Source organism: Pistacia vera, unplaced genomic scaffold, assembly GCF_008641045.1.
Source record: "Pistacia vera cultivar Batoury unplaced genomic scaffold, PisVer_v2 Contig332, whole genome shotgun sequence".
Lineage (NCBI taxonomy): Eukaryota > Viridiplantae > Streptophyta > Magnoliopsida > Sapindales > Anacardiaceae > Pistacia > Pistacia vera.
In genome coordinates, this window is record NW_022196149.1 from 32,025 (window position 1) to 49,180 (window position 17,156).

A 17,156-nucleotide genomic window follows, 5' to 3' on the forward strand; every position below is an offset into this window, starting at 1 on the left:
ACCCAATCTCAAAACACCAAAATGTGTGAAAAGTATGCTCCAACCCATCGGTGTAAGTGAGCAGATCCGCCAAATTTAACGTGACAGTTTGATACTATTCACTTAACTAATTTGATGTAACACCGTTCAAAAACTATATATATATATATTTTTTTGTTATTATATTATGTTAATTGATTAATATTTACAATATAAATTCATAATAATTATATAATTCAAAAAATGATAAAAAAATAAAAACAAAACTTATTCAATACAAACATTAACTACAATAACTCAAAATAAAATTTAACACTAATTTAAAAACACTAAAATTAAAAGAAAATACAACATAAATTAAAATAATAATTTAGTATTCTGATAGATTAGTTTTCGGTGGTTATTAATAAAAAGAAAGAGAAAGAGAATATTTTAAGGAATATTATTTTTAGTGTAATATTTGGTGTAACGAATTGAAGATGTAATAGTGAAATACACAAAAAATCACTCCAATTTGGTGTTTGCGGTTGGAGATGGTCTTATCAATTAATAGGGTGTTTTGAACTTCTGAGTTCTGATATCAATAGTCTAGAGCTGAGAGAGATGAAAATTTCTATGTATTCTTCTTGTTGAGTTGTTCCACAACACCAAATGAGGAAGCTTTTTAACTTTGCCATTCCTTGCTTGCTATATTTGCTGCAAGCTCTCTCTCTCACTCTCTCTGTGTAGCAGGAGGATAAATTCTCCTTTTACCCATGATTCGTTCAAAGGAATGGGGGCACTGATTGGAGGCAGGTCATGGGTTTTAATCCCTGTTGATATTCTTACAGAGATTGTCTCCATTCAATTTCACACATTGGATGAAGACACATTGATATGCTTAAGAAACATTAAAAAAAAAAAGGCATAAAAACATAATCCTAGAACTGCAGAAAAAGCAATTGCATGCATTCTACTTTATTCAAAATATATAAGTGATTGAAGTAAGAGAATCTGCTGGCCATCATGATATAATTAGCATGAAAAATAAATCAAAGGCAATCATGATATGTTGATTTCAGTATTATTTGGCTGAGCTTAAAGTTTGCAACAAGCGATACTGTACTGGAAGATAAAGGAGAAATCATAGGTTTGAAAAAGAAAGTCAAAAAGGCTAATCACATTTTATCATTAAATAAGACAAGTGGAATGAGGGACCCAAATGTGTTGAAATAATGTGTCATTTAATTATCAGTGACATGTTATTAGATGCCGGCATACATTTTCTCTTCGGCGTTCACATGCATTGATGTTGGATAAAATCTCTCCTACCTCTTAAACAAATTCATAATTTCTCTAGGACATATCAGAAATTTGACCAAAGACTCGACTCCAAAATGCCGCCCTCTTTGGAAACATGTAATATGTGCCCGAGGGTAATCAATCTGTTTGAGTGGTAATAAAAAGAGGATACCAACTTGTGGTGCGTGGCTGATATTTGTATCAAAACCTATCATAAAGAAAGAAAAGAGATCAAGCAGTTCCAACCCTAAACCCAGATGTGTATATTCAAATTAATGTACAGACAACTAATGCGAAATGGTTGTCTAAATCGTAAGTCCATGATTCTGCAATTGGTGACAAATAATATTTGCATTGAGGGTCATATATGATATCTCTGCCCAGTAACTAATTTTGGATGCCAAGAGAAACAATTGATGAACTAATGTTACATTCTAAACTAGTTTTTCACTTGCCCTATTATTTACCTGATTTAAGAGTCTAAATCTTTGAGAGAAAAATTCAAGGATTTTTACAGCATTCATGAAATTGATCTGGTTAGCCCCCAGTAACTGCCCTTTTTTAGACGAAGCCAAAGCAGAGATTATGCAGACAAGGTTCATTTGGCTTATTGCACATATAGCAGACAAATATTTTCAGTCGTACTCAATTCCATCATTTTCAATCCTTCCAAAATTAAAAAGATCATTTTCTCTTTGATTCTGGCGATATTTGTTTAGTAGTTGAAGCTTGCATTATTACGCTGCAACTAAAAGATTTGGCCTCACTGGGTATTCATTCATACTAACTAATAATTTTCCACGTGCATCATATGTAAATTAAAAGCCCCCAAAGAATTACATAAATTATTCAGAGCAAAGCACATCAATAATGCAGCCTAAAGTCTGTGGCATCACATGACTACTATCCGACAGCCATATCTAAATGACTGGCAATATCTAAATATTTAACCCCTACTCTTCAAGCCCACCACATGATTATACTTAATTATCTACAAGTTTACCTCATCTTTTGGTTTTCTTTGTCCACATGAATTCTGCCGATTATGATTGCAGATCACCCAAGTTATAACCAAATATTATTGACGAGATAACAAACGCATGGTCACATACAGAAGTTAACATACATGAGTTACAAACAACTTGAGTGATGTCTTTCACCATACAATACAAACACACACAATAGAAGTTCAACAAACAATGCACTTTACAAACTAAGGTACCTGTATGATAACAGGAACTTGTCCCAATCTTAGAGGTACTCCCAAATCCAAAGTCTAGGAGTTTTATAATTTGAATAGATCAGAACCACAGCTAAGAGAACATAAATACCTCACAACGAGAACATAAACATAGTAACATGATGAAGGAAGATGCTCATGATCACCTATCCAGTCCAGTACCCTTCCATTCTTCAACCTCCAAGAGGAATTTGGTTCATGCATGTGCTTTGATATCTTCTCCTGGAATTATTCATCTCAAGGACTGCTGGATGGATAGCGACAATCATGTCTAACAATAGCTAGTTTCTGTTTCTGCATTTCTCCATGGCCCTTGGTGCTACACAAAATTTTCCAAGAAAAATGAGCTCAACCAATTGAATCTCATAAAACATGATTATGGTGCATATATAAAATTAACACATGGACGTTCATTAAATAACCAATTAAAGTATGCTGATATGTGGAAGCCATAGTAGAACTTGTACCATGGGTCTCACAGTAAGATGATAACTGACACTTGAGTAGTTGGTAACAGAGATATAGCATTATATCACTATGAAGAAACATCATAGAAAAACTGAACAAAGAATTATAGAGCACCAATATTTTCATTTCAAAACTTTTAGAATCCTGCCATAAAATGCACAAAAAATACTCTTTTAAGTAAAGGAGTCAGATTAGAATTTCACTTGTAAAATAGAATGATCTGTATAGGTCCATTCAGTGTTATAATCTCAAAAAAAGCAACAAATCTGATAAAAAAAATAGAATTGTATACATTTATATTCTCACTATACAAAAACTAAAAACAACAATTGCACTAACTTGACATACAAGAGACACAAGGTCAAGCAATACATGGATAGATATGTGATGTTCAACCACATCAACCAGTTGACATTCTCAGAGGGAATGAGTTTAACAGCCAAGTAAATGTGTTACTTCTGAGATGGATGGAGGGAGCAATTATAATTTGTTTAAAATTCCATTTACTTGTCAGTTCTAATTTTCAGAGTAGTTGAATGTCACCCTGGACAATCCACATGTTAATTAACCATACAAAAACACTTAAAGTAATGTTTTTGATATCCAATTTATGAAGTTGGGACATCTTATTTAGTCTTCCTTTGAGTGGTGATCCTCAGAATGGCATGATTGAAAAGTTAATAATCTTGCTTGTCATGCATGTTGAGGACATTTCTGAAGAGATATTTAACTTTTGGTGCTTTTATACTCCAATATCTTATGAGGTGTCATGTTTGGTTTAAGTGGATAATGACCACGTAATATACATACCTAGGCCAATGGCATCGGAGCTCTTCATGATCCTCAGTCTCTTGCATGTATCTATAAACATCCTGAAATAAGTCCATAGATTGAATTAGACTACAGTGCAAGCTCAAATTCTAGCAATGTATAATAATAAGTTCAAAACCATAAATTTGAATATGGTTATGCATGGCCACAGACAAGAAGCCAAAGTTAGAATGACCAATCAAAAGAATGGTAACTATAGTCTTTTCACCATAAGTCAAAGTTGTTTTAATATAAGTGCAAAACCAATAGCTTCTCGGTAATACAGTTATTGTCTCTCCACTGATCCAGCAGATACTGTGTTACATAAATGTAACAAATCCACTATGCATCCATATACAAGATTCAACAGAGAGAGGAAAAAGGCATTCCGACATATGAAAGTCCAAAATAACATCTAAGGCAACTCAGCTTTGGTTCATCTAATAGGAGCTATGGTTAAATAACTTAAATTACGTGTTTCCTTCCTGATGCAAGTTGAAGGTCCTCATTGAATAACAGCTATAAACTTACCGGATGTTCAGTTAAAATTATGTTACTGCAAGCACGTGCAATGCTGTTACATCATATCCACCGCTTACGACAGTGCCAAAGTTTCTTATATGCCATAAATACAACTTTTTATACATCTTAACTGAGGGTTAAACAAAAATATTTAATTATCTACTTTCATCTCCCTGAGCCTTGGTTTGCAGGTTCTTAAAACAAGTTTTTTAATTTACAGACAACTAAAATAACCTATATATTATGGCTACAGTTGTATGGTGTACATAACTTCAGTCTTATGCATCACCTAGGTAAAATCCACTGACAAGCTTGATATAGTTTTGGCATATGCATATGATTTTCATTCATTCTAATTCTTATATATGGTGGTATATGCCACTACTGTCAGCTTCACATGTACTATCAAACTTGAAACTCTCCCATACTACAACATCAACTTTGCTTAAAGGCACCCAACATAATAACTAAAGATCTCATACAATCAATGTCAATGGCAAGTTGAATTATTCAAGGCGAGAAGAAATCAAGCACAAGCAAAACATTAAAGGAATTAGAACTTACTCCCATGGGACATCACCCACAAGCATCCAGTCCCCATCTTTGTCTTCATATGTAAGAACATATTCTGAGCAGTGGAGCAGATCCTTCAGCTTGCTCTCACTCAGCATCTCTCTACCAAGAGCTCCATGAGATCCATATTGGCCTAACATCACACAAAAACAGCAGTAACTGGATCCATGCAAACCAGAATGTGCATCTTTATGGAAATATCAGCTTGGCATGCATTAACCTATATTATTCCACCGATAAAATTCCAATATAAGATAGAATGTCTCAAAAAACTCACCAATGGTAAAACAGCTGAACATCTTCTCAAGGGCAGAAGACAATTCCTGGTATTTCGAGTAATTTTTCAAGTCTACTTTTCTCAAATAAGGAGCACCATCCATGCTGACCTTAACAAACAAAGCACCGGGCCCTGCTTTTCCATCTACTTCGTCAGTGTTCTTTGAAGGGGTAGCCAATGAGTTCTTTCTAAATGATCTAATTGGAGGCCAACCCACAACCTGTGCTCTGCCAAAGAACAAGATTGCAGATTAATATTACGTCATACATAAGCCTCAACCAGTCAAAAAATCCTAGTTTGCACTTACTTTGGAGCAGGTGCACTGCCATTGTTGTTTGCAGAGCCATTATGGTTTGTTCTAGTTTCACTGGCAACATGAGGTCTTTCCTGCACTGCTTTCTGGGTTGCCATCTCTTTTGCTTTGGCTGGTTGAGCCCCGAGGTTCTCTAGCATAGAACCTGGCTTTAGTCCCAAGTTTGGAGCAGGCCTGGGTGACAATAGCTCAGAATTAGAAAGATATTTCCCCTGCAACACAGATTGAATAATTCCTAAGTCAGAAATCACGAGGGAAAACTTCCAATGCCCTGTAGAAAATGCTAATTTTATTCTTTTACCTCTGAGAACCCATCCATAACATCAGAGAATCCTCTTTTGTTGCCGGAAACAACATTCTTCTGTGATGTATAGTGACTATCATTTGTAGGATGCAACGGAAAAAGAGCCTTCTCATCGAGTTGTGTAGAACTTAATAGACAAAGTTCTGGATCTCTCTCAGGAGACTGAGACCCAGGAAGTCCAAGCCTTAGCTCTGTAGCCTTCAGATTCAGCCTCGTTTTGCTCTCATCAGAGACGCTGGAGACCACTGAGCTGTCCACTGAAGAACAATCAGATAATCCCATGTAGTTACGCTCTTTTAATTCTGAGCCGTTCTGGCATATGCTTTCCATGGAGGTTGAAGAAGGTAGTAAAGCGACATTTCCTGGACCTCCTTCCTCCCCAGCACCAAGTAGTGGTGGAGACATCAAAGTTCGAAACCAGAAACACTCAAATTTTTGGTACCCTGCTTAATCTAAGAATAAAAAAGTTCTTCAGGAAACAAAAACCCACCAAAAATCACCCTACACAGTTGGAAAACTAAAGAAGTTATATCCAAAAACATAAAAAATCAGAATCTTAAATTGAACGACACAGAAATAAAGAGAAATACATTCCTTCCTCTTTTTTGTTGATGGAAAAGACTTGAATCTAAGAGCAATACAATTCAATAACAGCTGGCTAAGCAAACAATTCAACATACATTAAATATACTAAAACATTCCTTCGATCACAAATTATGCTGTGTGTTGTTCCAAAGAGAATATGCTAAAAGCAACAAGATCAAAACTGATACCATGGTACAAAGTTGATAGATCCATGGGCTCAAACAGTAGCCCAAGTATAGCCTAATTTGAAACTTTTACCATTTCTGCTTTGTTTTAACAACAACAAAAATCTGACAGAAGATATATATTTCTGTTTGTATAAAGGAAAAATGATAATATATAATCGCTAGTGATTCAGTTTGCTGTAACTGTACCAAATAAAAATACGACGATCACAAAATATAAATACAAATATAAACTGTGAAGCTTTGGAAGTCAAACAGTAGCTTAAAAATGGCGTAAGAACAAAGTTAAGCAATATACGTGCTTACTGCTTACATATCAAGAGATCCAAATCCCTTTGGCTAATCAAATCTTTGCATAAATACTGATAAAAATCTCGAAATGAAACTACAAAATAATTAACAAAGAACCTTTAGACTTCAGCAAAACAAACAGGGTTCAACTACAAGCAATTACAACCAGTGTTGCTAAAATTAATTAAATGCAGGAAAAGTACAGCAACAAACGCATATACACTTAAAAAAAAAATACATGGAGTATGTATAGGTGTGTTCGATAGCTGGAAAGTGCGGGAAAGTTTTGAAAAAAGAATAAAAATAAAAATGTCTAATCGTACTTAGGCAAAATCATATTTTACTATTTTAGAGTACATTGAAGTAGAAAAACTTTACTCATGCCGCCGTATCGTTCAGTTCAAGCTGAACTGAACCTTTTTTTCACTGTACGGAAACCAGTAACCCCAACATAAACCCATAACATCCACACATTTAATTTCTCTTACGTTTTCTCCAGCAACAAACAAAAACACAAAGCATGAAGTGAAAAGCAAGAAATAAGCAAGAAGAGAAGCACCGAGAAATAGACTGAAAAAATAACAAGAGCAAACCAGTGACACAGCAATAAATCCTTGGAAGCGAGAAGCTAAGACAGTAAAGTGAAAAAGATTTACCTAGTTAAATCTTATGGATCAGTTGCTGAAGAATCAGTAAGTAGTAGTTGAAGAAGAAGAAGAGAATCGATTTAGCAGAGAAGAGAAAGTTGAGAAAGAGGGAGAGAAGAAGAGAGAGAGAGAGTGTGTGTGTGTAAGACAGTAAGAGGCTAAGGACCCTCCATTTGGCACAGGGTAACAAAAGCTTTGCTGATGTGAAACTCTATGCATTAAAATATACCCCTTTAAAAAATGTGTCATTTTTCTTATAAAAAACACTCTGTCTTTTGTATTTGTTTATTNGAATCAGTAAGTAGTAGTTGAAGAAGAAGAAGAGAATCGATTTAGCAGAGAAGAGAAAGTTGAGAAAGAGGGAGAGAAGAAGAGAGAGAGAGAGTGTGTGTGTGTAAGACAGTAAGAGGCTAAGGACCCTCCATTTGGCACAGAGTAACAAGAGCTTTGCTGATGTGAAACTCTATGCATTAAAATATACCACTTTAAAAAATGTGTCATTTTTCTTATAAAAAACACTCTGTCTTTTGTATTTGTTTATTTAATTCAATAATCCGCCGAACAAAAACACTTATCAATGCCTTATGATTTCTTTTGGTTAGTCTAATGCACGCCGTTCGATCTTTAGAAAGTTTGATGAAAGTGACACTGTAGGTAAGTGATTGATTTCTTATTGTCCCTACCAAAAATGAACTGATACTTATCTAATCACTTTAGAATGCAGAATTAAATGTGCATAATTGACATTAGTGTTTCATGAAGTGTGCATTCACATCAGTATCACACGCATCAACTTTTTCAGTTTTCATGTCGTTTCAAGAAACCTAATTTCCTTCAGTTGGTTAGTGTTCCCGTTGTTTAATTATCCAAATCGTACTTAAACTAGCATCTATCTTATACAATTCAACTCATGTGAAATGCATTTCTCGTAATTTTACAAGTCAATCTGTAAGAAATCTGACAACAGAGGAAAGATCCCCGTGTCAATGAGGTGAAATGAGCAGGTTTTGATGTGAGATTTGAAAAATTAAAATAAAATGAATGGGCCAGATGCTATCATGTCATGCCAATAAACGATTGAAGCACGGGTTACATATTGATGTGTGTCCACCCTGGGCTCACAGTGGCAAAATTGTCTTTTAACTGATCATCCTAATCCGTCAATCAAAACTAGCACGTGTCCAAATCACTGCCCTTGAGTGTCGTTTTCGTAACTTAAGTTTTTTAAGATAAGTTGATAAGATTCGTGAGATGTCCTAAACTTTGTGGGCAGTGATTCCAATTCCCTCGTGAGAATGTGTTTGCTTAATTAAATGACCAATTTACCCGCAATTAGACTTGTTTGACTTAATTACAAAAATATTATCATTTATCCCATATAATCATGATGATACCCATTTCTTTAATTTTTTTATTATTGCCAAGAAACAATAATTATCAAAAACAAGTATTGTTTAACCAAATATAACAAATTCAACTACTCCACTCATTACTCTTCTATTTTAACACTAAGATTCCTTCCTCCATTGCCCCCATGTTACATGCAAATGGATTCATTTTTATTCCCTAAACACCCTCCACTCACTCCAACGGATCCCACCAACTGCATTCACATGGTCTCTAGGTCCTAATGGGGTCCACTATTTCCACACAAAGGGCATATTAGTAAATTCAGCCCACATAATTTTCGTCCAAATAGTTTCATTTCATTATTTGATACATAATAAAAGGGTTTTATTTTTTATTTAAAGAGAGAGAGAGAGAGAGAGAGAGAAAAGATAGAGTGTAAGTTACGTAGAGAGCATTAAGTGTGGGGTGGGGTTGAGAGGAGACAAAGAAAAACAGATTGAAGAGATATGATGTGTTGGGGGACAGGAAAGCGGCTTTTAGTTTTGGATTGCCGGCTACAGAACGAGACATATAACTTCCTTCACTATCACCTTTTCTCACGCGACCCACTACTTCTTGTATTCCACTTTCCCATCACTAACCACATTCTCCCATTTTATTACTTTTTTTTTTTGCCATTTAAAAAAAAAAATTATACCATTTACGGATTGATAAGATAGGATCTTAATTTTCCACCCTTGGTATCCAATTTATTCTAGTTTTCCACAATCTTGAAAATAGAGGAAGTTGGGTCCCAAATATTTTTTTAAGAGGAGAGTAGTCATGGTGATGAGAAAGTTTGATGCACGCGCGTTGATCCCCTGTGTGGGTGAGGATTTAATTGAGATATTTATGTGATTTTTTTTTAAAGCAAGGGTGGAGATTTATTAACCATCATTAACTGCCACCACCATCGCACGCTTTGCCTTTGCCCTTAATCCATGCATTACATTGCATACAGCTTGATGCAGTCATTCAGCATCGTGTACATATTCCTATTTTCATCATCATACTTCTCTGATCTCTCCCCTATTTTCACACGTCACTTACACGTCATCTCTCTATTTTAATTTGGGCCCTTTTGTAGCAATGGGCCGGGTTCCAGGCCCAGAATCAGGCCGCCTATAGACATAGACATGAGTAAGAGAAAGGAAATAGGTTTAAAAAGCAAGTGACTAGTAACGTTAAAATGATGGATGTTGTCATGTGAGAGTGCTAAAATCATGCACACGGGTGAATTATGAACAAAACTAAAGTTGTTTTGGTAATGATTTATAATTAAAATTTTAGAACAGATATTGTGGGATATTGCCTCGGAAAGCGGTCCCGTTTTGAGCTGTATGCCGTATTTTGTTCAATGATAACGACGGTTGAGTTATGGATTTACAAGTATATAGTTTGATCTGATCACATAGAGTCAAATAGTGGGCCAGGTAAAGGGGTGTTGGGTTCAATTGTTGTGGGCCTTTTTATTGGAAATAGACCTAGCTAAGCTAACACGAAGTTTGACTGAGGCATCCAAGGGTAATTTTCACGGTGTACGTGTTTGTGTTATTTGATATTTCAATAATTTCGCACATCACGTTTTAAAAACCAAAATTGTTTAGAATATGACCTGCCTCAGCCTGACTCTGAACGATAAGGTTGTGATACGTGAATCAGAGTCTTTGTCACAAGCCGGTTCAAACTTCAAACATGCACACGGGTGAATTATTAAGGGGTGAAAGCTACACTCAAACAGTCAGAGAAAAGGATAGCTAAGTATGCGTTTGGTTTAATATTTTTATCCCTATTCTGGATCCTATTTTTCAAATAGCGTTTGGTACAATATTCTCAAAATATTACCCTATTTTTTTTAATTACATTTTAACCCCATAAGGTTATTAATTTCACTAAATACCCCCTGAAAAAAAAGTTTAAAAATTAACAAAAACACCCCCATTAACCCAACTTGTCAGATTCCGGCAACCACCGTCGGTGATAGCCGGAATCTGTACAACGGCCAAACTTCCGACCAGAAATGGCCGGAAGTTCACCGCTGTGGCCTTTTCCGGCCAGATCCACCACGGATCTGGCCGGAAAAGGCCAGATCTGGCCGTCAGCGACGGCCAAAGAAATTGCCGTCGTTGACGTCAACGACGGCCAAATCTTGGCCTCGTTGACCGAAAACGACGGCCACATCTTTGGCCGTCGCTGACGGCCAAAGAGTGGCCGTCGTTTGGCCTTTTCCGGCAAACGACGGCCATAACAAACCGTAGATCTGGCCTTTTCCGGCCAGATCCCCATGATCTAGCCGGAAAAGGCCATAACGACGTGTTACGGCACAGATCCACAAGTCTGTGCCGTAACGAAATTTTCCGGCCAGATTCCGCGGTGGTGGCCGGAATCTGACAGTGCAGGTGGTGGGGGTGTTTTTGTCATTTTACATGTTAGGGTCTTTAGTTAATAGTAAACCTAAGGGCTTTTTTATAAATTTTAAAATTTACCTCGTAACTCCCATATCCATAACCCAATACTACCCCTAAAATCCTATCCAAATACTAAACCAAACGCACCCTAAGATATTTGTTTCTTTAATATCTTTGTAATCTTTGACAATCTTTACTTCATCATCCTACAATTTCAAGCATAGATATCTCTTTTCCAATTTTATGTTTAATTTATTTAACTTTTTTATTTATTATTTATTTATAATTTATATGAGTTGAGTGAAAGGTGCATTGGCCTTTTCTATTTGAATAATACTACACCACAATAACTTTCTCCTACACGCTACGTGATAGTTTCAATGGTCAGTGTAAACGGATTCCACATGGGTCTGCATAAGTCTCACTAATTAATTACGAACGAACCATTACGAACTATCACGTCAGGATTATGAGAAAAATTGTTGATGGGAATTACTCTTTCGCCATGGCTGGATTAGTAGAAGCTAGCTAGGCTCTCATAAGGGCTAAAAAGACAAAGTAACAAGACTAAAGCTAGCTAAAGTAAATATTAGAAAAATAATTTTAAAAGAGGAGCTGACTAGACAATGCAATTGCACATTTTTTGAATTGATGTAATTGAATCTGTTCTTTTATGCTTTCACTGGATCTTCGTCAATTTCTTCTTTAATTCCATGCAATATAATAGATCTTTCTGCTATCATATCCAAGATGAGGGGATTGTCAAGAATTTTGGTTGATTTTGTTACACATAATTCGTTGAGAACGCAATAAGTTAATTGATTTTTGTAGGTCCTTTTTTTTTTTTTTTCTATCACCAGGGATGTCCGGCGCCAGCTTATATGCATCTTAACTAATCTTCTAGGGTCTTGAAATATTGACCAAAAAAGAATCCCAATAGTCAACCCCTATTAATGCCTGGAAGGACACAATTCAGAAACTTATGGAATCTTTTTTACTCTTTACCATCAAGTCACCGTGTGTTTAGTAGATCCTTTGTTGATAATTAATTTTTTTTTTTTTAAATAATCCAGAAATTCCTTGAACTTGTTTTATAAGCTTGAGTTCGAAACTGGGATCCCGTGGAACCCTGCCATCATTTAATTTGAAGGTCCCTTTTTTATCATTAGTTATTGAAATCTATTAATTTGAAGATGAGAATTCAAGCTTAAATTAGCATCGCGTTATTATAGGTCGAATTCAGAGGTAGAGAAGAAAGAGTAGCAGTTTTATTACATGGACATAAATTAAGGACGAGGACAAGGAAAAGTAGAAGGGGAAATAAACAAAATCAAGAGAGAGAGAGAGAGAGAGAAGCTTTTAAACAAAACTTTGATGCAAATCCGACTAACTTTTATACTAATTGGTAGCTAATTAGCTATAGTATGTGCAAGAATCGAACCATCTTCAATTGAACATGTTGTTTTAAGCAGAGTTAATATTGAGAATATACAAGTGATTTATGAGATGTTAATGTTTATACCATTTCATTGATTATTAATTACACATTTACACTGTACAAAAACTAAGTAGGAGTCTCATCGAGCACCGTCACCGTTAGCTTCTCCACAATAGAAGGCTTACATGGACATGCCAGAGCCACGAACTTCGGAATCTCATCTCCTGGCATCGATACTAGCAGACTTTGGGCTTGTTTTTGCTTTGATATCTGATCATAAGTACGTAAATTTAGATCAAATGTTTCATTGAAGAACAACCAAAAAGTAGAACTTCTTAAAAAAAACTATTGGAAACTAGGATACGATAGAGAGAGAAAGACATATACCCTGCGAAGAGGTGAAGATTTCTGTGGTCGTAAATGGTCGAAATTGGTTTGGATTTCATCAGCGTTATCATCATCCCTGAATCTAACCAGTGATCTAACTTTGTCCCGGAAAAAGCAACAGGTGAAAAATCCAGTCATACTACATAATATGAATAAAAGAAGAGCCAAACCAAGAGGGAAACTAATCAATGGCCTAGCTGATGATGATGCGTCTTCATTCTCCATATTTCATTCCTCTTCGTCCGTTCTTCTCTCATGAGCAGGCAATGCAAATGATCATAAATTACATGGATTCCAAGATATATATATATTAGCATTGCGGCTGAAGGTGGTGGAGTTGTTGGTGACTATTTATTGAATTTTTATGAGTGGTGGGTTGGGAACGTTGGGTTGGGTTGGGTGCATTTCTTTTAGCGTACACTTCTCCTGTGGTACGGAAGGGGTGAACGGGTCCCTCCTCGCACTTGGCTTTTAACCAATTATAATGAAACTACTTTCGTTTCGAATAAAGTTTCCAAGATTCGACAATGGCTTCCCTGTGACCTTGTCTCTCTCATGTGTGTGGTAACGTACTATTCCTTAGATGAAATTTATGTGGGGTGTAGGTCAGGAAATTCAATCATCCATAGCTACAAACACAGAAGTATAAAACTATAAAAACTTTAAACACCATCTCATTCAAATTTATTCGATTAGTAATAGACTAATAGTGTGATTACATAACTTTTCCAATATTACAGTATGACTAGTAATACAGTGACTGGAAATTGCTCTCTATACGATGATTCTCCAATCCTTCCAAGTTGAGAATATTTCACTCCGTTCAGGATCGTTCTGGACAATTTATAAAGGTTTGCTTAGGACTTTGTATAACAGTGGACATTTTCTCGTTAGTTCTTGGTATAAAGCACAAGTGGTGAATTGAATCAAGATAATATACAAAATTAGATAATGGTAGTCTTGTGTATTTTAAATTTAAAATGATCAATTGTCAAACTGATGTGAGATCTGCACTGCAGAAAATTCTTCTGATTCCATAATTATAGTGTTATACACTGGTGCTTATAAACTTCTTCACGGAACTTCAACTCCTAGTTATCAAACTGATGTGAGATCTGCACTGCAGAAAATTCAGTATGAACTCAAACATTTATATGGCGATTTAAACATGTATGACTCTCAGCAAAAGGATATCTCCAGAAATCAAATCTTGTTATTTTGGAAAGATTAAATATAATATGGTTACCTTCTCGATATTGCTTCTCTATGATCATCATATATATTTTTTCTCAAAATTATTTAGCCCAAACACCTTATCTCTAGCTTTCTTATAAATATTTCTTTTTGCTTTATATAGGTGATAGAGATATGAAGTGGGCGTTTGAAGATGATACGTTAAGGTGGTCTGGTCTGGTCTGGTCTCGTCTAGCAGCATATATATAATTATATATTGATGTTTTGTGGAAAAGGTTTTCAACGTTAAAGATGGTGCGTTCTGTATTGGACTTATCCTATACAGCTAATAAATGCATTATGAGATATATATATAATGTAACATCAAGTTTTTGAATTAAATGCATTGATCCCAAATATCATATCAGGTCTGGTCATTTCAATTTTCTATCAATTCGGCTTCTTCTAATTCCACTTTCAAGACTAGTGGAAAACATGATGATTTCAGACCTACTTGAAGTAATGAAAATGCCTTGCCATGTGGAAAGTCCTTCAACTTCCTTTAATTATAATATGTCTAGATACAGTGATACACCCAGGCTGTTTTCTCGCAAATACAGACAAATCCACAGTTTTAATCAATCTCTGCTCAAGATTATTCTCCTCAATACAATTATGTTGAGGCTATCTTTGTCAAGAACGTAGATCATGGCTTATTTCCCGAGTCGGAAACAAAGACATATTATTCATGCATGCTTTTGCTTCTGTCCATTATTATAAGCTTCATTGGGCTTATATTAATAAACCTTTCGTCTGAAAGGTCTGGTGAACTGAAATCCATATTCTCTTTATGCTAAAGTTTTAGTGGGCTGAAACACTTCTGAGCAACTCAAATTCTTAGCTCGTTACATCTATTTGGTTGGTTATTCATTTATATGTTGGCTGCAATTAAATTTCTTTAACTCTTTACAAATTATCTTCTTTTTATTAAAAGTTCTATTACGAAAATACTCATATTTAACATATTAAGAACAAAAAGAAATAATTAAATAAAGAATCCCAGTGTTAAGCCAACTCCAAAACGAAAATCACTCATCATTTCAGTTTTTAATTGTTCATTCTAGTAATGCAAACAAAATTAAGTTAACTGAGAAAAGATTTAAAATTAGTTTGGGCTGAGTTGATCTGAATTGGGCTATTGTCATAGTCTGGGAGTTGAAGCCCATTAAGGGCAACTCTTATGGACTTTCAAAGAAGATGACGAGAAGTAGACTTCTTAATACTGTGATTCGGCCCATTCAGGTTTCACCTGAGAGCTCGATCATTGTTGTTAGAGGCTTATTAATGGGGTAACAACATAATATGAGTGAGTGGGCACAGTGGCCTGTGCCGAGGCGATTTCAAATTGTGTAGTAGAAATTCAAAGTAATTTACCTTTTTTTGTCATTGATTTGGAGAGTAATATTTCCTACAAATTAATATGATTCTTAAACTTTGTCGTTTGTTTCTAGTTTTAAATCCATCTATCATATCATATTACACTATGAAAGATCAGATTATCATGTCTCCTTCCAGATCGAAGACGTTCAATTCTCTTAAAACCTGGGAATCAGTAAGAGGAATTGCAATTTCATCTGACTAAGCAGATTCCACGTTGTTTATTTACTGCTTGGTTGGTTTTTAAATAATGATTTGAAGTGAAAATACAAAAAAAAGGGTCTTTGTTTGTTGGCCTTTCAACTTAATGGTTGGGAATTTTAGTTTGAAAATACTCCTAATAGACTGTTACAGCTGATATCATGAATCCAGAAGTTACTTGCCATGGATATCAGTGGCCTTTTACGAATGAACAATTAAATAATAGTCCCGGAATAAGTTTGTAGTATGTGGGTTTTATTTTTTGCGAACATTCTGTTCTCAAAATTTATCTTCATGAATAGGGAGAAACAGAGAGGGTATACAGGATAAACTATTGAGGATACAGAATATACAACTTTCAAAATGAATAGGTAAAGCCACTTTCAGAGGTTTTGAGATTCGTTCTCAATCATCGATTTGAGGATAACGAGGTAATTATTCTGTGCAAAAGCTAGATTTGAGCATCTTCGTGGCAACTGTGTGGAAATGTCTCAGCTTCTTCGCGGTGTTGGGAGCTTTATGAAGGCCTGATGCATAATTTGTTGTTTTCCAAAAAGTTTTGCCCCCTTCTTGGGTCATGTCAAAAGATTCTCTAGGATTAGCGATAGCAAGGTGAGTTTCAGAACCTTGTCAATGCCCTATAAGACCTCCCAAAAAGAGCATTAATAAGCGATCAAAAGCAATGAAAGACAAGACAGATTGATTTAATAATTAGATCAAAAGCCATCAAGTATATTATATTTATATATGTATCTTCAGTATCAACTGATTGCTTTTGTGTTATTTTTATGTTTGGGTGCTATAGTACATCAATAAGCTTTATGTTTCCTACAGCTTTATTTCTTCTGTAGGAATACGCGTTTGGCGTAGTATGCATGTAAAGTTTTCTATTCCTACCAAAACAATGCGCTCCAATTTGTTATGGGGACGTTTTATTTTTGGCCCAATAATCCAGATCAACCATTTGTTGTTACATGAGTCCATTATTTCAGGTACCTAGGTTTACATCCCCATATTAATTGGTAGCTGAGACTTTCATTTGAATCTCTCATTGCTGCTACTGTGGTCCTTGAACCTCCATATTTAAATATTGATTAAAAGGTCAAGTTTAACATAAGATGGGAGAAACTTCGTCTACTGGCTGCCAAAGTTTCGATTTCGGTATTACACAGAAACATATTTTGGTACCTAAAGGTCAACAACAGCAGCAAACAAAAAAATGTCTAAAGTTAAAGCTGATAGAAGGAG

The 17,156-nt window shown here is 35.4% G+C and overlaps 2 protein-coding genes across 2 annotated transcripts; both read right to left on the reverse strand.

Moving 5' to 3' along the window:
• Window positions 1-2,316: 2,316 nt before the first annotated feature.
• On the reverse strand, window positions 2,317-7,651 carry LOC116137674 (auxin-responsive protein IAA8-like). The gene is made up of 7 exons (XM_031423347.1): window positions 7,485-7,651; window positions 5,765-6,268; window positions 5,458-5,675; window positions 5,151-5,377; window positions 4,865-5,006; window positions 3,779-3,840; window positions 2,317-2,819 (listed from the first exon to the last, which is right to left on the reverse strand). Exons 2-7 carry the CDS (start codon window positions 6,170-6,172, stop codon window positions 2,782-2,784), a joined length of 1,095 nt encoding a protein of 364 aa, XP_031279207.1. The 5' UTR covers window positions 6,173-6,268; window positions 7,485-7,651; the 3' UTR covers window positions 2,317-2,781.
• Window positions 7,652-12,558: 4,907 nt separating this feature from the next.
• LOC116137710 (uncharacterized protein At5g65660-like) lies at window positions 12,559-13,331 on the reverse strand. Its single transcript, XM_031423396.1, has 2 exons — window positions 13,098-13,331; window positions 12,559-12,980 (listed from the first exon to the last, which is right to left on the reverse strand). The coding sequence occupies exons 1-2, from the start codon at window positions 13,320-13,322 to the stop codon at window positions 12,837-12,839; spliced, it is 369 nt and encodes a 122-aa protein (XP_031279256.1). The 5' UTR covers window positions 13,323-13,331; the 3' UTR covers window positions 12,559-12,836.
• Between the last annotated feature and the right edge of the window lie 3,825 nt (window positions 13,332-17,156).